The sequence below is a fragment of the Saccostrea echinata genome, unplaced genomic scaffold (assembly GCF_033153115.1).
Source record: "Saccostrea echinata isolate AGI-Se365-2 ecotype Australia unplaced genomic scaffold, CSIRO_AGI_Sech_v1 ptg000054l, whole genome shotgun sequence".
NCBI classification, from domain to species: domain Eukaryota; kingdom Metazoa; phylum Mollusca; class Bivalvia; order Ostreida; family Ostreidae; genus Saccostrea; species Saccostrea echinata.
Genome location: NW_026889803.1, coordinates 47,761,122 through 47,783,094, shown reverse-complemented (window position 1 = coordinate 47,783,094; position 21,973 = coordinate 47,761,122). Strand labels below are relative to the sequence as shown.

Below are 21,973 nucleotides of genomic sequence, written 5' to 3'. Positions count from 1 at the left end.
TTAACAAAATGTTCGCAGATAATAAGATTTGAGAGAAAACATGTCGAAATTTGCGAGATATTTGTGAGCCTGTTTTTCGAGCCCCAATGAGCTTCTGTGCCTTTTGCGCTGAAAAGACATAGACACCAAATGGCATGTATACAATCTTTCTTCAATTTCAGTCGTTTAGAAGGAATTTTCAGGACAATCCTACAATCTGAAAATCAGAAAATTGTCCATATCTCGCATATCAACAATCAAGCTTTCCTATCAAGATCAACGATAAATATATATCAGATCTGAAAATTTTGTGAAAATCGATCCAATCGTTTTCGAGAATCGCGTGCACAAAATCGGTTGGAAGAATAATAATAAAGGGGAAAAAAGAAAAGAAAAACCTTAATTATTAAGAGGCAGTCCACCAGAAAACCAGGCAGTATTGTATTAAGAGGCGGCACATCGAATGTGACGAATATTTGATATTTTATTGAAAATGATATTAATGTAGTCCATATGGAATAATGAAAGTAAGGATTTGTTTGAAAATAGCTTATTTACTAAAATATCGTTTTGTTTTGTGTTCTTGAATTCCCCTATATAAACCATTGAATGTAGGTCGGAAACAAAGAACTGTAAATTCTAATACATTTTCAACAGATCTATAATTCACTCCAAACTAAATCAAGAAATATTTCATCTTTCAATTTAAAAAATAAAATCAGTGGGAAAAATATTTTCAATAGTAGTTTTCTTGCAAAATAGAAGTCATTTTTTATGAAATTCTGTGATGCAAGAGTTATCTCCCGTAGCATCAGGAAATCGGCTAAACATCTTACTATCAGAACCCCTGTGAGAAATTTAGAACTGATACGCTAAAGAATATCATTCAACCAAAAATAATTGGTTTATTTTCAAAAACGGAATTAATTTTCACCTCCAAACATAATACATGTATTTAGTTTAAAATTTGCTTTATTATTCAGGTTGAATCCACGTTTCCATTGATGTATCAGTGACGTCAAATACCTATCTAATATTGCGTCACAATAGTTGCAAATATTCCGCGGAAGTTGGTAAATTTATGTAAACGTGCAAAGAAAAAGATTTTTAAAAAGTTAAGTTAAATAATTTCTCTTTTCTGACCAATTACTTTTCCGAGTGCATTAAATAATATTGTGATCCAGAATGTATTTTATTCACGGGCGGTGCCTCAGCTATAGATGTTTTAAAACAAGTCAGTATTGATAAGTAATTTCATAAATGTACAAAACGTCTTTACAGTAATCATAATACAATGTAGGATTAAATTGATAAAATTTGGATGTGAAAAGATTAAGGATTATTTCTTATTATTCAGTAATAATGAATATTCCAAATTTACGCCACATTAAATTCAGCAAAGTCGAGATGTGCACTTCTTGAAGTGTTGTTAATACTTGAATATGTTAACTTATATGCAGTAATATCGTAATATCAAATATCAGCATTATACGACTGTCGGACCGTATAAGTTTTAACAGTTGTAAGAACGGAAGTACTCGTCACATCCCACTTCACTAATATTAGCAATGGTTGTTTACTATTAGTGCCGGTGGTTCAGATTCTGTTTAGACTTTAATTTTTCAAAAATGTAAAATCTGAAATAGAAAAAAAAAGTTATAGAAATCTATAAATTTACTAATTAATGAGGAAAATGTTGCCAATACCACTTCAAGCTGACACTAAAACGGCAGATGATTGAATGGAACATTTTTTTTTTATTTTCGTTTTTAAATGTTGACAATTCTTCCACATATCCTAATACTTTATACTGAGTTAAAATAAGTCAGTAGGTTGGTAAATTTCCAAAATATCTCATTATCATCAAACCAGTTACAAAACGGATGCCGCCCAGATGAAACCCCCCTCCCCCCGCTTTTTTTTTCGTGCGATCATTTGTGGGCTCTATTATCATGATTATATGTATGTAAGTGTACAGGTTTTTTTCTTATTTATTTCAAATTAAATTTCTTAGAGCAGGAAAATATTCCTTAATATGAAGAATTGATGAAAAAAAATAAATGGATTAAAGCCGAGGCTGTACACATAAAAAATACTTGCTGGGTTAAAGTACGTGCATGTATAATTTCGCCACTGCAGGACTATTTTTTTTTTTTGTTAGATTTTCTTTTTAGTCCAGATAATTTAGAAAAATATTTTGCTTGGAAATGAAATATTTTATTAAGCTTAAAATTTGCTATTAATTGTTACATGAAATATATATCTTTTTGAATAGGTGTGTATCAAGAAATCAAACAGATGTTTTACAAGTAATTAAAAAGATCTTCATGGACCTGAAAAAACATTTAGTAATTAAGATATATGTAATCTATGGATAAAATTATCTAAAAACATGTAACTCACAGAAAAGAAATAAAATACAGACATATTCTTATGATAAAATACAACGAAGAGCCGATTTTAGAAAATATTTCTAATTTTTAATATAGAACCAATCCCGATTGAAATAAAACCGATCCCGATCGAAATTAATGCAAAATTATTAAGTAATCAAATTAATGGTAATTGCCACCTAGAAAACATGTTTAAAATTAAATCAAGTAATTTGTAAACCATATTAAAACAAAACAACCAATTTTCATGATGAAATCATAGTAGCTTTCTTCTTAATATAATTCCGGTCGGGATCGGTTTAATTTGGATAAATTTATAAAAAGTAGATAATTTGACGCCTCTTATTTCTCTCAATATACCTGTTCCCACCAATTTTTTAAATTGGTTCAACAATTTTTTTTTGTATTCATAATAACATGAGGAGAAAGTTTTGACATTTAAATGTATTGGAGTTTAGAACGTAATGAAAATTGGATAGTGAATTTATTAAGTCACTTGCTTAACTCAAGTTTAGACCACATAATTTTTTCTAAAGATACATAAATTGGTGTCTTTTTCATTGATATTATAAAAGATAAAGGTTTATACTATAAATAATATTTATTGACATATCCAGTTTTTGAGTATCTGTTTCAAATAAAACAAAACAAAAACGTAGTAAATTTTTAACCAACTTGTTGACCTTTTTGCACTTAAAATTAAGCACTTACCAAAAATAGGACTAGAGGAACACTAAAAAAAATTTTGATGTTGCCATGTGTAAACATTTGCTTTAATAAGTCTACATGCAAAAAATAATTAAAATCCATGACATGCGATGTGCCACCCATTGCCTGGTTTTTTGGTGGACTGCCTCTTAAAAGCAACAATACAATCACTATAGGTCTTACGTTGTGAAAGGAAGACCTCTTAATAATAAAAAAGGAGAAACAGAGTAAAAACGATATGTTCCAAAACTTCGTTTGGGGAAAATTATTAACATTATCAATGACAATGCAGCACTATATGTTTTTTCTCTTTCCGTAATACCGGGTTATCACGATATACTAGTACTTTAAGTCATATGCAGTCTTCTTTACTTACATTTATATACTTCGTTAGATACATAGGAGCTGTTTGGACACGTTGGGATAGTAGTGTTACATGACTGCCAGTCAATGAAGCCATCATTAGTAAAAATCGGACATTGCCCTAAAACAAATCAGCAAACATACATGTGTATATGAATAATAATGTCGGTTCAAGTGAAAAAAAAAAGTTAGATATAAAGCCATTTCTTAAAGAAAAATGTTTGTTTGCCCTCTCCCGACCGACTGGCTAATAATGGCTCGACTCAAAACTTTTTTAAAACTTCCAAGAAAGCATTATATTTTTTAAATTAATTACTGGATTTTTTCATCCCATCAATAACTATTTTCTTTTATTAATATCTTCAGTTCTTAATAATTTGAAAATTCAGCATTGGTGCTGAAAATTTCTGAGAAAAAAAATTCCTCATCTTCCTATCGACCCATTTTTTTTTTTTTTTTATCCTGAGTCGGAAGAGGGCAAGCAGAAATTATTTTAAGGTAGCATAAGGTTAAAATATTTTCAGATTGAATCCTTCTTATTCTTAAATATTGACAGATTATCTGTTTTATATGCTTAAATCATTAATTTCTATCCTTTTTTTTTTATTTACACTGATTGTTTATAAAAATATTATAATTATGTTAGACTGACAAAAATTTATATTAATTTTACGACAATTTGTTTTTCTCGAAGAAATCGTCGCCATTCTCGACGAAGAGGAAAGAAAATCCAGAGATACATGTATCTGTGAGTGGAAAGATTCAAATCTTGAAATCATAGAAAAAAAATTGTGCATTGATTGATGATAGAAAAATTACTTGTTAAGAATATATCTTTGTACATTATCAAGTGATAAGCCAGGAGAGAGAGAGAGAGAGAGAGAGAGAGATACCACCAATTATCTTTGATTTCTCCACACATCTTTCCCACTTTCCACCCACACTGTCAGACAGACAATGGTAAACACTCTGTCCACCACAATCCGCTTTTTTCATTGCTGCTCGTGCCTCCCATGTCTCCTTGGTAACAGGACAGGCATCAGTGTTCCCCTCTCCTGACATATTCCTTAAGGAAAATACTGTTCAGAAAACAATTTAATTATACTGTCCATGCAAGAAAAAAAATGCAAGAAAGGTATTAATACTTTTACTTTGTTTAATAACAAAAGTCGTTATTATTCTATTTATTTCATTTTATTTAAATTATTAAAATAGACTTAAGGATGTGGATTTCCTTTGAGTTAAATAGTTAGTAGTTTTGAAACTCATCATTTTACCTATAAAAAAAAGGAATCGAATTAAAATCGAAAACGAAAGTTCAGATCCCAAAACAAATCGTTATAAACACTTTTTAAAACTGGTGAATACATGTAAATGTTTTTAACAATTGAAACATTTTTGGATTTACTTACATGCTACCTCTTTCAACTTTGCTATTATAAGTTAAACGCAGCTAAGAAATTGTGTTTTGTTATAGAATATCTGGATATACCCAGAATACAACAAACCAGCGTTCGTGACGCATTTAAAAAAATCAATATTTACGACAGGCCATTCTGGTATTTTAAAAGATGTTTAACCAGTAACGACACACAGAGACATTTGTGCCTACGATCTTACAAAGTAAGTGCAATTTTTCCCGAATAAATAATTTTTTCAAGTACCCCCAAGAGCCCGGATCTGAATTTAATCTAGCCACGATCCTAATGTTTCATGCATGAATAAAGGAAGACTGGATATCAAATACGGTACTAGCTTCATCCTAAAACTTAACGCTGGACTCTTGGAATATAAGCAAATTTAATAATAAGTAACATTTTTGTTTTTTCCATTTGTAAGAAGTGAAAGATTTTGTTTTCAAACTATCAACCTAAGAAGACGTTGGTTCAGTATTTTAATTTCAGCTCTAGATCACACTTTTTCAAAGGACTAATGTCCTTAAGTACAAGGTCAGGATCAGGACTGGCAAAGCAAAATATACATCAACAACAACATTAATATATAGTTCTACCTGGGCGCAGTAAGAGAAGCAAGATAAAATGTATTAATTTGGAATTTCTTCACCTACATGTATTTTTGTTGTAATGTAGAAAAAAATGTTAACCTGAAAGTCGGGTGCAGAAGAAATATTTTTTTATAGTTGTATCAGTTTAGAAATTCTAGATCTATTTTTGATTCAGTTAAAAATTACATAAATGTATTCATCTGGAAGGTAGGGTGCAGGTTAAATAACTTTATTGCATCAATCTGAAAGTTCTCAATCTATTTTTAGACCGAAGCAGAAAAAAAATTATGTTCACCTGAAGGTGCAGGTGAACATAGTTTGGTATTATTCCTACAATGCTGGATCGCAGCCAATCAGAAAGCTAAGTATTATTCAATCATATACCAAAATATAATATGCTTCCCTACAATATCTTAGATCGGTTCTAGAATTTCCAGATGACATTGCCGTTAGCTTAACATTATTTAGAAGTAACACTATTAAGTTATTATTATTATGTTACTGCATTATCAAAATAAACAATCTTCCCTATCAGAGCACATTACAGTTATGAATCAGTTAGTGAAAACCTGTTATTTGGTTACTGAGTATGCGACTCTTCGGGAATATTACTAAATCCAGTAGATTAGAAAAAAAAGTCAGATACCACCATAGTACAAACCGGCATCTAAACCTTCGTATATCATGTTTTATTCTTGAACGTCATAGCTGCCTTATGTGATTATTTCATAAGAATATGGTGCTTTTTTATATTATGCTGTAGTTATTTCATGTGAAGATGGTGTTTTATTCAGTGAAACTGAAAGCAACGGTAGTGAAAATTTCCGGAATAGAGGGGTCAGAAACCGCGCCAAACTTGTTCGTGTAATTCTGGGACGCCTTTACATTTTACATCTAGTTAAAAATCGTCACTTTCGTTGCTTTCAGTTTCAGTGCTAGGTATCAGAACGTTTTTGTTTACTGCATATTTTATACGGCAAGTTCAAATTGGTAGACGAACGGAATTCAGGCGTTATTCAATCAATCTCACCCGAAACCCGTAGGAAAAGTGTAGATATTGATAAAAATCAAGTGGGAAATCGAGGCACTCCCTGAAAACGAAGATGGCAACTGTCGTACCTTCACTCTTTGTATTGACAGTAATATGACATTTTTAAAACGTGCTAATTTCAGCGATTTTTTTTTATTTTTATGTTTTGAGTGTATTCAGACACACTTAGAAAAAAGCATAATAGACAAAATACACCGTCCTGAAACCATGCGCCTATGGAAAAAAGAGGAACTAGCAATGGTGTATAAACATTTTAATTGAATCAACTTTTTTTTTACTTTCAAAATTTAGAGATAATAGCTATTAAACCCAGTCTTCATAAATATGAGGAGTGCCAAGTAACCACCTTCACATGAAATTACCACAGCATAACATAAAAAACCACCTTCACATGAAATTACCACAGCATAATATAAAAAAAAAACACCTACATATGAAATAACCACAGCATAATATAAAAAAAACACCGTCACATGAAATAACAACAGCATAACATAAAAAAACCACCTTCACATAAATTAACCACAGCATAACATAAAAAAGCACCATCATCACATGAAATAACCACAGCATAATATAATAAGAGGCCCATGGGCCACATCGCTCACCTGAGCACTATGCCTAGGAAAATGCAGAAATCAGTTCAGTATTGAAAAGTTTAAATATTTAATGTGGTTCCCGGGGGGGGGGGGGAGGGGGGGGGTATGATTTGAACAAACATGACTTATAATATCTTTGCTGTTCTTAAGAAGAATTTTTTATTGATTAATCCTTAATATTCATCTGTATAAAGTTCTATGTTCCCTTTTTATGGCCCCTCTATACTCCTGGGGGTCATGATTTGATCAAATTTGATTCTACATTACCTGCAGAAGATGCTTTTATTTTATTATGACAAATCACGGTTTTGCTGTTCTTGAGGGGGTGGCCCCACCCTATTCCGGGTGGTCATGATTTAAATAAACTTGAATCTACACTACCTGAGGATGCTTCCTGATAAATATGATCAATCATGTCTTTGCTGTTCTTGAAAAGAAGATTTTTAAAGATTTTCCCTTTGTATTCCTATGTAAAACTTTGATTGTCTACTGTGGCCCCACACTACCCCCGGGGGTCATGATTTAAACAAACTTGAATCTACACTACCTGAGAATGCTTCCATATAAATATGATCAATCAAGGCTTTGCTGATCTTGAGAAGAAGATTTTTTAAGATGTTCCCTATGTATTCCTATGTAAAACTTTGATCCTCCATTGCGGCCCCCCCCTACCCCCGGGGGTCAGGATTTGAACAAACTTGAATCTACACTACCTGAGGATTCTTCCACATAAGTTTCATATTTTCTAGCACAGTAGTTCTTGAGAAGAAGAATTTTAAAAGATGCCAGAAATTTTTCACGAATTCGCAATTATCTCCCCTTGAAAGAAGACGTGACCCTTCATTTGAACAAATTTAAATCCCCTTTACCCAAGGATACTTTGTGGAAAGTTTGGTTGAAATTGGCCCAGTGGTTCTTGAGAAGAAGATGAAAATCTGAAAACTTAACAACGACAACGACGACGACAGACAAAGGACAAATTTTGATCAGAAAAGCTCACTTGAGCCTTCGGCTCAGGTGAGCTAAAAAGCACCATATTCTCATGAAGTAACAACATAGGGCATCTGTGGCGTTCCATACTTTATATCGTATTCCCCCGATGAGGTAGTAATCGAAAGGGTATATCATATGTATAACTATTTTGATAATGTATTTTTAGAGGTAATAAAACATAAATTACCTGTTCGAGCAAGTGAATTGGATACGAATATAGGTACACGTACACGTACATGAGTATATATATATATTCTATTTGTTCAGAGATATCACATTCATGTTAGTAATTAAGCGATGTATTATGTATCAATGAACGCCTTGAAAGTGAACACCTTCAGAACAAATAGGCTTCAAACAGAAACAAGAGGCCCATGGGCCACATCGCTCACCTGAGCACATTGGCTAGGCAAAAGCACAAATTAGTTCAGTATTGAAAAGACCGGGGGAGGGGGGGGGCTTGAATTTTAAACTACCTGATGATGCTTCCATGTCAATGTTCAATGTAACAAATGGCTTTGTTGTACTTGAGAAGATTTAAAAAAAAATTCCCATATATTCCTTTGTAAAAATTTGATCCCATATTGTGGCTCCTCCCTATCCCAGGGGTCATCATTTGAACAAACTTGAATCTACACTACCTGAGGATGCTTCCATATCAATATGACTAAACATAGCTTTTCTGTTCTTGAGAAGAAATATTTCTTCTTTATGTTCTTATGTTAAACTTTCCATTCCCCATTGGGCCCACCCTATCCCTGCGGGTCATCATTTGAACAAAATTGAATCTACACTACCTGAGGATGCTTCCATATCAAAATGACTAATCATGGTTTGCAGTTCTTCAGAAGAAGATATTTTCCTTTATATTTCTATGTAGAACTTTGATCCTCCATTGTGGCCCCGCCCTACCCCCGGGGGTCACGGTTTGAACAAACTTGAATCTACACTACCTGAGGATGCTTCCATATAAATATGACTCATCATGGGTTTGCTGTTCTTGAGAAGAAGATTTTTAAAGATTTTTCCTATATATTTCTATGTAAAACTTTGATCCTCCATTGTGGCCCCGCCCTATCACCGGGGTTCATGGTTTTAACAAACTTGAATCTACACTACCTGAGGATGCTTCCATATAAATATGACTCATCATGGCTTTGCTGTTCTTGAGAAGAAGATTTTTAAAGATTTTTCCTATGTATTTCTATGTAAAACTTTGATCCTCCATTGCGGCCCCCCCTACCCCCGGGGGTCATGGTTTTAACAAACTTGAATCTACACTACCTGATGATGCTTCCATGTAAATATGACTCATCATGGCTTTGCTGTTCTTGAGAAGAAGATTTTTAAAGATTTTTCCTATGTATTTCTATGTAAAACTTTGATCCTCCATTGTGGCCCCGCCCTACCCCCAGGGGTAATGATTTGAACAAACTTGAATCTACACTACCTGAGGATGCTTCCATAAAAATATGACTCATCATGGCTTTGCTGTTCTTGAGAAGAAGATTTTTAAAGATTTTTCCTATGTATTTCTATGTAAAACTTTGATCCTCCATTGTGGCCCCGCCCTACCCCCAGGGGTAATGATTTGAACAAACTTGAATCTACACTACCTGAGGATGCTTCCATAAAAATATGACTCATCATGGCTTTGCTGTTCTTGAGAAGAAGATTTTTAAAGATTTTTCCTATATATTTCTATGTAAAACTTTGATCCTCCATTGTGGCCCCACCATACCCCCGGGGGTCATGATTTGAAAAAACTTGAATTTACACTACCTGTGGATGCTTCCACACGAGTTTCATCTTTCCTGGCCCTATGGTTCTTGAGAAGAAGATTTTTAAATGATGCCATTATTTTTTCAGTAATTCCTAATTATCTCCCCTTGAAAGAGGGCTTGGCCCTTCATTTGAACAAACTTGAATCCCCTTTACCCAAGGATACTTTGTGGCTAGTTTGGTTGAAATTGGCCCAGTGGTTCTTGAGAAGAAGTCGAAAATGTGAAAAGTTTACAGACAGACAGACGGACAGACAGACAGACAGACGGACGCCGGACAAAATGTGATCAGAAAAGCTCACTTGAGCTTTCAGCTCAGGTGAGCTAAAAAAAGGTTTGAAGAATATGTACTTTTGTGCTGATCGACGCCTAGTCAAATTATTTCAATCATTATACAAATTCAATTGACTTAAATCAAATATATAGAAGATGCAGCTTTAAACGAATGTTGACTATGTGAAATATACTCAATGTTTGAATTATTCGCTGCCCTATATCGTTACATTTTAATTAACGTCTCTGTAGCTTATTGTGACGTCATTTTAGCGCGAGTTTCTCCGTGCGTATTTCTACGCGTGAGCGTACACGAAAATGGAATTCAAATCAATTTCACAGTTTGCTTAGTAGAAAAACACAGATATATATATATATATATATATATATATATATATATATATATATATATATATATATATATATATATATATATATATATATATATATATATATATATATATATATATTAGGGATGTCAACGAGTACCCGGTTAACCGGGTACTCGATCGAACGTCCGAGTATCGAATATTAAAAATGGTACTCGGTTACTCGGATGTGTATTTTTTCTTATTTCAAAGTACATATTTTTATCAAAAACTTATCAAAAAATAACATAAATATGCATACGGTAATTTGCCTGTCGTCATCTATGTACACCTGTAAAACACCCGAAGCCTGTTCAACAGAGCGAGCGCTCGCGAACATTTCTGTCGAAGGGATAAGGAATTTTGGCGAGCGCTCGCAAACGTTCGCGCTGTTGAAAATACAGTAATTAGTGACCAATCACCCCGCTGTTTTCACCTATTGTGGTCCTTAATTTTTGAATGGCTGGTCTATTATCTTCAAATCATTTTAAAATTATTTAGTTAATATACTGCAATGAAATAGGACATGCATAGAAATGCCGCTACCCACTTCAAAAGTGAAGAAATATTTAGAAATAACTAAAGATTAAAAAAAATGTTGAAGGTCAGTTTGTGTAGTAAGTTTAGTGTATACGGGAGAAACAATCAACATATGAAATAATATTAGACTAGCGATCCAAACAACGGCCATTCCTTCTCTTTCGCACAGGTGCTTGGGGACGGGACATCCCCCCTCCCCCGGTGTTCCGTACCCCAAGGGTTCTTTGACTTTTTATGAATTAAATATTTTTCTATGACACATTCACAAAGTATTACAACTGAAAAGTCCAAAACTTAACCTAAAACTAGCCTTTTATAAAAATTCACACTCTCTGATACTAAAAGAGAACAGTTCTCTTTTAGTATCAGAGAGTGTGAATTTTAATTTACCCTTGGGGTACGGAACACTGGGGGGGGGGGGGGGGTCCCCAAGTACCTCTGCTTTTTCGCTAGTCTAATCATCATAAACATGCGTAACAGATTGTCCTCCTTTTGATGAAATAGATCCTAAACAAGAACTGTAAACCATTTGTAATTTTTGATGTATTAATTGTGTCTTTATTTTCTGTTTGATAAATGAATTTAGTAACAAAAAATCATTTCCGTTGGAATCGATGTTTGTATACATTTATAAACGTGATAAAAACAGTTTTGGGGTTTAACAGAGCTTAACGGTCTCAAGAAAAATAATACACTTGTATTTACATTTTTTACCGAGTACCCGGATACTCGATCTGAAAAACGTCCGAGTAACCGATTATCAAAAATTAGCCGATTTGACATCCCTAATGTATATATATATATATATATATATATATATATATATATATATATATATATATATATATATATATATATATATATATATATATATATATATATATATATTTAAATATATATATATATATATATATATATATATATATATATATATATATATATATATATATATATATATATATATATATATATATATATATATATATATATATATATATATATATATTTATTTATATATATATATATATATATATATATATATATATATATATATATATATATATATATATATATATATATATATATATATATATGATTTACTATTATTCAAGGCCTCTAGAGGCATAAAACAACGATGAAACATGTAAAATTGTGAATTGTTAAAAGATTTGTTTATATAGCAAGGACAACAACAGAAGATACCAAGGGACTATGCTTCAGAAACATAATGAGAACCTGTTTACAATAATTCTTTTTTTTTTTTTTTTTTTTTTTTTACATTTTAATCCTTTTACATTATAAATTGTACTTTAATATGTTCCACCTCGTACCTAATGTGGTCGTCCGAAGAAGTATCTACAACATATAAATTTAATTGCATCTATACTAATTAATAATATATACTACAGTTTAATAATTTGCAAAGATATCCATTAATCACAATTCGGGTAAATAAATTTTGCCAATTGCAGTAACTTTTATTGGTCATTAACCAAACTTAATCAATTGTTTGTAGGTTAGAAAAATGTGTGTTTGTTCTTTCAATAAAAAAATATCAGAAATAGATACACTACTTGTTGCTTATGAAAACATGTTAGTGATACGGCAGCTGGAATTGAAAAGAAGTAAAACTATATATGAATGGAATTAAACATTTTATATCACTTCCAAAAGTATTACGTAATGCATTTTCTTGTATCTGGTTCAATCACATCAACAGCAATCGTTACTTGCAATTTATTATTATTATTATTATTTTTTAAATAGAATATTGAAAAACCGTCAGCAGCGATTTCAAACCTCATTGTTTTACTCCTGTTTAAGATAGTTATATCCTCGGGTTCTGAAAATCAGCAGTTAAGAAATTGAAAATACTCACAGAAATGTCTCTGAATTCACAAAGTGATTTGTATTTACCTATGGTATTTCTTCAAAGTTCTTTATTATAGTAAACATTATATAGGAAAAATTATCAAATCTCGGATATATTTTCAGGAAATGTCAATAAAGCATCAGCTATGTATTTTTTTAATTGAAAATTGATCAACAAATCTCTTTTGGATAAAATCTAAAGGTATCCAGGGATTTGGAAAAAATTGCGTTTTTGCTTATACTTACATGTATACAGTATTTTGATTCTTTTATTTACTTATGTGTTATATAAAACGTAGTGTAAACAGTTTGTGCTATCATTGCAAGGATCACTTCTAATTTCCAATCATGCTAATAAGCATTGGTATCTAAGGCTAGATTAAAGGTTTGATTTCTCAAAAAAATGTATATTTTGTAATTTTATGGGGGTACAAATGTCAACATTTTACAAGACCATTTCTAAGACTTCAGAGAGCCTTGAATCATATTGAGATACATTAAAAGATTTCAATTTAATCTTCGTTTTGAGACTTTTTAAATTAATAAATTTTAGAGTTATATTTCCTGAATGAGGAGGGATATCCTTAAAACATGTAAGCGCTTGGTTTATTGTGCATTACTGGTCTAGATAGAAATAGATTCCACAGCAGATGTTAAATGAAATGGACCAATTGAAAATTTATTTAAATATAATTTCGAAACATTCAAATTACTGGAGAAACAAAATGAAATTAAATTAATATTGCGAAAAAGGTTCAGACAAGACATGAATAATAAAACAAAAATGGTTTGTTACATGTTCTTCGACAAATATTAATGTGTATGAAGACTTTGGAATAATCTCTACTTGGCACCATTTTGTACAAGTATTTTTAAACAAATTAAAATTATAAAACAATAAAACAAATAACCAAAAATATACTTAAATGTTTTTAATAACATTTATTCTGAGAAATACAATCCAAGTTCAAGTTCACGTTCAGTTTATTCTCTGAAACCAATTACTGGTACATGAGGTTTTATGTACAATATATACAAAGACAATATACAAGATACACGTGAAATGTCGGAAATACGTTCAAATTTAAAAGAAATGGCGGAAATATATTCAAATTTTAAAGAAACAACAAAAATAATTATGGAGGACAGACTTGTTCATTACTCTAGCCATGTAACTGCACAATTTAATTAATACCTTGGAGTCAGCAGTTGACAATAATTCTGAGAATTTATTTTTAAAAAATTGGTCCATTACAATATTTACTAGGTAGATACCTTTTTCCTGCATTCTGAAAAATTGACATTCTAAAACGTAGTGATACTTATCTGCTAATTGTCCATTATTACAGAAAGTCTATCATTTTTTCAAATCCCACACCATATCGCAGTCTCAACTGGGAGACGATGATTCGCAGTTCTTAATTTAATTAGAATTGTTCTAAATTTCTTAGGTAGTATTTTTAAATATTTTTCAAATCCAAATTCTGTTTTGAAGATACTATACATATAACTTTTGGATGAATCGCGTATATCACTTTGCCATTTTTGTACATACTAATCCTTAAGACGTTGTTCAACTATAGTTTTTAGCCATTTGATATTTACAAAGGCTTGTTCATTCCATACGTTTGAGTAGCCACAAATATCAAGTATATTCTCAATACATGAAATCCAGGGATTCTTATGATTTCCTGAACAAAACTGTTCTGAAACTTTTCATTAAAGAAAATAATGTTGTAATCAGGCTTGTAGCGAATTACCTTGTAAAGTAATGCATTATATTACCTTTACTTCTAGAATTTGGGCATTAAATTACCACTAATTACCTTTACTCAATTTTCTTAAAGTTATGCATTAAATTACGATTACTTAAGTAAAGTAATGCATTCCATTACTACTACTTTTTAAAGTTTATTATGCAAAAATTATTGCAATTATTAGATCAAAATTTCAATGTCTTACAAAATCAAAGCAATTATTAACATTTTTCATCAAAACTAGATGTGATGAATATTGACTCTAATCTGATTATCGGGTACCAATTAAGTATTTTTACACTGTAAATAATTTTTATTTCTTTTTAATCCATTTAAATGAAATAAATCCAAATTAAAGAAGAAACATTTCAATTTCCATTAACACAAAATCTCATGTACAATATATACTTTGTAATTTTCAATGTCTGACAACAAAAATTTGTGGAACTCTTTACCTCCCTTCCCCTACCAATTTGGATATTTGGTTAAATTTTTTGTTCGAACAGACATGATATTTTGATCTTGTCCATTTTGAAACCAAATTCAACACACAAGTACAAAGAGTTAAACAGTATCTATATCTATACTCTAAAAGTAGCATGTCCGTCTCCCTTTTGGTCCTTGGATTAGTCATGGTCAGCTCCAGCTCCAGTAATGGTTCATGACACAGCCAGGAGATAGGGATTAGAATGTTAAGCACTTCTCAAAACAATATATTATTTGGTCCTAAAGGCAATGTGTGTTTTGTTGTCACAGTGTACCTATAATTTTTGTACCCCTGGTTGAAATTATTTTTAAAGGATTTTTTTTAAACTTAATTAGGTACACTCTTTGAAAACAAGGCTTATCTAAAATAACCTAAAAAGTATAAAAATTTAAATCCGTAGTAGTTGTAACTTTAACAGATATAACTATAATGTGCATATTTACTCGAATATACATAAAGTATGTTTATTTCAAAAAGTTAAATTATTTATTTTTATTGATTTAATTTAAATCTTTTATTCTTAACAATGATTGCCATGTCCATTTTGAATTCTTTTTTAATTTCAGAAAATGAGTAAAACAGAGCAATGTTATGCCATGTAATGCCAGCATAACACTTCATTTGAGAAGTAACACATTACGTTACGATTACATTTAATGTATTTTTTTGGCATTACACATTACTAGCATTATTTCAATTTAAAGAAACTCGTTATAATGTATTAAGATTACATTTAGCATTACCCTCAAGCCTGGATGTAATAAACACGTGAGTTTTTGTTTCTCATAATATCTGATAATTTGTAATATTCGAGAAGACGGATTTCGTCCTTTTGAAGCCTAGACTCGTCAGTTGAAACATTGGATCGATTAGCGGGAATGTAAACACTACCTGTCACAAAAGATCCGATGCCGTCACGAACCGGGAGCTGTGTGCATTATACTTTCGATCTCACATAAAACAACAAAATGTTAAACTCATAATTTTGTACTGTCAGTATCGTTGTCGTTTTGACTATTGCTACTCTGTGAACTGCGATATGTATCTGAATTGATATTGAATCTTTTTAATTGAAACCTTATCCACTTTCGAACTTTAGAGTCTTTAGTTGTAATGATTAAAATACAAACTCCCTGACATCCATTTAAGACAATATTTGTAACATGAAGCCATGTCATAGAGATATTATTTGCAAAATAAGCCAATATCCAAGATCCGCCACAGAAGAAAAACATCTGTAGGTACATCACCCATCTCTGTTGTTCTTTTCTTGTCTTCTGTATATTTTTAGTATTTTGCTTTGCAATTTCCAAACCATGGAGAGACACCCCAAGGCATATCATATTGAAAAAAGTAGAAATGCCAGTAGGTAAAACAAAAGTTAAAAGTAGAGCATCCGCATTTCCCACCCAGCAAGTGCCCCGTGCTCCATATTGCATTTCAAATGAAGTTAGATTGATATCAAGAACATAACTCACCAGGACAACGACGAATGGCAGTCCCCAGCCTACAATCGAGTATTTGACAAACAAACTGTTGTTCATGAATTCCCGCTTGAGAGTTTTGGAGCAAACAGCCAGAGTTTTGACAAGATCAAAAGCTAACACGCTTGACCAAGAAAATATACAAAGCCATAAATAATGTAGAGACAAAGCAAACCCGAAACAAACTTGTGATGGCAAAAAAGAAGGAAGAATAAATCCAAGCTGCGCGAAAAACCAAGACAACGAAAACGAAAGAAAACATTTTGCAGGACAAGTCTGTATCCCTCTAACCATAATTTGTAGAGCAATTGAAAGTAAGAGGCATAATAATGATATAGAAAAGAACACCAGTGTCAAAATCAAATTCAATGAATTACTATTATACTTTGTTTTCCCAGTGTGACAAATATACAAAATTGAATTGATAATTTGATATTGGTTACTGTTTAAAATAGTGGAACTTAAATTGAAGTAGACGGAATCGTTGATTATTTGGTATGTATCAGGCTCATATGAAGTAAGAAATGATGGGCATTTTAAAATATTTTCCCTTCTACAAAAGTAAAAATGACCATTTGTAAATTCTACTGTTGTATCTAACAGATGATGTTTAAATATTTTGACAGTTATAGAAAAACGAATTTTAGATAAAGAAATTGATATGAAATTATCTTTATAAACAGTGTCAAAAGACCCATTCTTTGATCCAGAGAATTCACCAATTGTAAAATTCTCGAGAATACCTCTATCACAAGTAAGGGACTTGTTTGGCTGAAAATTTTGTAACATGAATACCTCTGATGACGTATTCATTCCAGAAAATATTTCTTTTAAGTGCTTTATACTTTTTGGAAAAAAATCTGTATCTTCAGGACCTAGTCTGATTATAGACACTTTTTCTGTACTGCATGAGGAATTAATACTTTCAAATACAATATATACATTGCTGCGAAAAAAGCTATCCAACGTATTAGCAACATACGGCTGATGTATAAAATCATAGTTTGACTCATTGTGAATACATGTTTGTTCTTCTCTGAAATATCCTTCTGGACAGATTAAATTAGAACACAGTCCAGTTACATGGTCATATGTCAAACCCGAGGAACACTCGTTCACAGTATTGCTGATCTCAATATCATCTCCAGTGAAACGGAACAAAATATTCATGTCCATTTCAGTAGGTATCACAATTTCTGGGTGTACATCTATGACTGGCTCCAGAGCTGAAATATTATGTCGGGCTGCCAGAGCACAGTGTTTATTTCTAAAATATTTCTTCTCATTTTTATCAAACAGAAGAGAAATGTAGCCATTACATAGAATATGATTCTTACTTTCATTTGAGAAAAACTTCGACCCATAGGATGCAAATGACGTGTTAGTGTCCACACAGTATCGAAGGTTTTTGTCTTCTTTGAGAGTATAAACAATTTTGCAATGTTCAGAGAGACTTTGCAAGTCAAATCTAGGGATGCTCTTATATTTCTTTGCACATTGCACAGAAGAATCCCAAAGTTGCATATCACTTTTCTTATACCCATGGCAGAGTGCACAGAAAGGATTTCTAAATATCAAATGATGTACCCCTGATTTTATGGAAGTTATAATATTCAGAATTTTATAACTTGATGAACATTTTGCACTTAGAAAGCCGACGTAATGAGATGGGCATTGATTTATTAGTTTAACAGTTATTAATTTAGTATTGTTTCCAATGGCATTCCTTAACTCTATAGAAAAACATCTACTGTAGATATTCACTTGAAGCATATAGTCAGATTCCGTGTTGCTGAAATTCGTAATAGATTTATTTGAAATTTGTTGAAGATAAAGCTCTTTATCGAAGCTATCCTCGCAACAATCATTGAACAGGTTGCACTCACCATCACAAGCACAATGTCGAATGACATGGTTTTTTCCAGAGCAACTCCACTCGTCTCTAATCTCTGGGTCACATTTAGAAAAAGGACAATCTGTAATTTAGCAAATATCTAAACTCGTAAAATTAAAATTACATAAGATAAAGTTGAGTTTTATAGAGTTTTAAAAATTCAAATAATCATAATAATATAGGATTATATATGACAAAATCATTTGAATGAAAAAGGAACGCTCGAATGTGATCAAGAATGATAAATTCGAAAACCTGAAATATTCCCCTGATGCCTTAAAGATGTTATATTAGAAAATGTACCGAGGGAGTTGATCGGATAATATCGCACTGTAGTTTCATTTGAGGTCGCTTGAATACTGTTGAAACAGTAAACTAATCCTGGAATTCAGAAAAAATCTAGGGTTTTTTGGTCTAATAAAGAAAGCAAATCTAATGTGTAAAGAACAAAATGACATATTTGTATGCCAATAAATCTGTCACTCAATAAAAAAATATCTTCATTGACTTTAATAGCTTAGCATCACTGTTACCATATAAGTGGAAATTTTAGCGAGACGCAAATTTAGTGATTGTCCTTAAAAATCAGCATTTAAATTTAGCGAGAAGTAATTTTAGCGATTTTACGGTGTATAGAAAGATAACGGTAACCTCTGATGAGAAATTATTTTTAGCGATATTTAGATAAAGCGATCTCAATACCCTAAAAAACGCCAAAATTGAATCCTTGCCAAAAGTTCTGCTTATAAGGTACTTAATTCTTACATATTTTTAAAATGGTAAATAACAACAACTATTTCTTAATTAATATTCAATATATTTTTCATTGTTTTTGATATTTGATAGAAGGTACATAATATTTTACAAAATTGCATAAAAAACCATATTCAACTTACCACATGCTATTTCTAAAATCATGAATATCAAGATGACAACCATTTTAAATATAACTTTTGGTCCCCCATACTTCTTTTTATAAAGAAATCTCCTTGTACCCGCCATATGGTACGTTAATGTACTTCCATGTTTGCTTTGTTCTGTCTAGAGTCCTGTCAATACATTAGGAAGAGCAGAAAAGACATCATTTATCAAATGTACCGCGAAGCACATGAATTAAGTGTGTTATAATGCATGCACTTATTTTTTTCTGAGTAAATACATTAAGAGACATATTTTCATCCGACACGGAATTTCCTGATATTTCATAATTCCAACACTGAGAAAAATATTAGTTAAAGCATGGCCATATTTTTTGGATTATGACCTGTTCAATTTTCCACGTTAAAAATTGAAAGCATTCTATAGGGGCTTACACATTATTATCACAAATCACAAATACCATTAATATGTAAATATTTCTTATTTTTTTCCTTCCATACAAAAATTTTCACTATCAAAGCTGGTTTTGAGACGATTGTACATTGTATTACCGGATTGTACAAGCATTTCTTTAATTTTTAAACAACGTCTCTTTATGTTTTCAATTGAAGGGAGGGTCTGACTCATCAATATATTTGGAATGTAACAGTTTGCCCTTGCGGTCAAGCCTTATAAATTTTAGTTCTCAGAAAGGCTCAGAATAACGTAGACAGATATACATGTACAAACAGTAGAAGTTAGCCATCATAAGGTACTTATATATATATATATATATATCTGTACACAAACTGCAAGGTATCGAAGCTTATACTGACTTCATTGTAGATAAAATTAAGGAGCAAATGAGAATTAACAAACAGAATAATAAATAGATAAATAAATAAAAAAAAAATAAATAAATAAACCATTTGTAACATGCATAGGCTATAGACGCATTCAGGTAACTGTGAATGGACAACTTTCTGCTGTTGTGTGCATGTATATGTCGCCCATGTATTTAAAAAAAAATCTTAAATGAACTATCGCCCTCTACATTTAGTATTACTTGATTCGTGGGCAACATGCGTTTTGTCGAACCCAAGAATCAAACTGTTTGCTTGAGGCATTTTGTCCGAGAACACAGTCAATAAATGTTTTGTTCTACTTTTATTTTTATTCTATTTTGTTTTTGACATACATATACCTTGTGCGATTCCATCATGAAAAATTTTCCGCACTGCGGTAAAACTAGGTCAGTTCTGTCACTGTCGAACACCAGCGAATGCAAATAAGATTTAGCTAATTCCGCCCACAGTGTGACGTAAGCGGTCCAACATCTCATCGACAGATCTCACTCTAAAGTCAAACACAGATTTTTTTGTGACCACTCAGTAAAACATTGCAAATGTTAGACTTTTTTTTTAATAGTATAGATTTGTATAGGTATAATAATATATATGTTTCTCTATCGGTCATGTTTTTTTTTTATTCAGAATGCCAAGATAACATAGAAACAGCTTATTCCGTTGCCAATGTATCTTCAAGTAACTCCAATTCATCAAAATTTTGCATCATGGTGTCTGATAAAAATTTTCGACAGATAAACCTCCCACCGTATCTATTGCTTTTTATTTAACAATATACATGTATACTTTAATTTTTTACCCAAAGGGTTAAATATAAACAGTGAGTTCTCATTGCATAATATGTTAAAATTTAAGAGGGATGACATATATTTTGTACACTTAACCCCCACCCCCACCCCACCCATCTCCAGTGTACAATAACTTGTAATATAAAGAAGGTTCAATCCTTAGCTTCTGAGCAGATTTCTGCATCATATTTTAGTTCTTACATAAAATTTGAATTCTACATATGTACAATGCAAATTAAACTATATTCAATTAAAAACCTACGAATACAAAAAGCATTAAGTGAAAATCCATATTTTGTGGCGGAATTTTTTTTTAGAAGAAAATTATAAAATTTTCTCTTTCGAAGTATTTACGGTACTGTTAAGTTTGGATTTCGATTTTTCCAGGTAGGCTGCACAGAGGTATTTTGTGCATAGAAATAATTTATACCGGTCCTGAAATATTTATTACTTTTTATGAACTCTATCATCATATTTGGACAAATATAACACAAAATTTTCCAAAAGTCTAGGAAAAAATACCACCAATTTTAACTTAATATTAAAACTTTTTTATTTAGATATATCTAAAATCATAGACCTCTTTTTTGATTTTCTTTTCTAAATGCATGAGATAACTTTCATCATTCTGCTCAAATTCAGCAAAAGATTAAGACTTTAAAATGATTTTCTTGCGAGTTGAATTTTTTAATGCAAAGAAAAATGACATTTTATGAGAGCAGAAAGGTCAAATAATTTAGCATGCGAAGTTATTTGAAAGTTTTTCTTTGTTACAGTTTTCAATGTGTCTTTTAAAGATGAAATAAGAGTATATTTGGTCCCATGATTTATTTGTATAAAAAATATTGAAAGTAAAACATCTTTCAGTGCAACAAGGTCATATTTGATGTACAAGAGCACGAAAGAAGCGTATT

The 21,973-nt window shown here is 31.4% G+C and overlaps 1 protein-coding gene across 1 annotated transcript in view; it reads right to left on the bottom strand.

The window, feature by feature from the left end:
* Nucleotides 1–19,549, bottom strand: part of LOC133204970 (uncharacterized) — a 29,876-nt gene extending 10,327 nt beyond the window's left edge. Inside the window, exons 1-5 of the mRNA XM_061340710.1 lie at nucleotides 19,444–19,549; nucleotides 18,540–18,629; nucleotides 17,754–17,879; nucleotides 4,337–4,522; nucleotides 3,457–3,564 (exon numbers count right to left, since the gene is read on the bottom strand). Of these exons, the coding sequence (XP_061196694.1) occupies nucleotides 3,457–3,564; nucleotides 4,337–4,522; nucleotides 17,754–17,879; nucleotides 18,540–18,629; nucleotides 19,444–19,549 (616 nt within the window). The remainder of the gene's footprint in view (nucleotides 1–3,456; nucleotides 3,565–4,336; nucleotides 4,523–17,753; nucleotides 17,880–18,539; nucleotides 18,630–19,443) is intronic.
* Nucleotides 19,550–21,973: the final 2,424 nt, after the last annotated feature.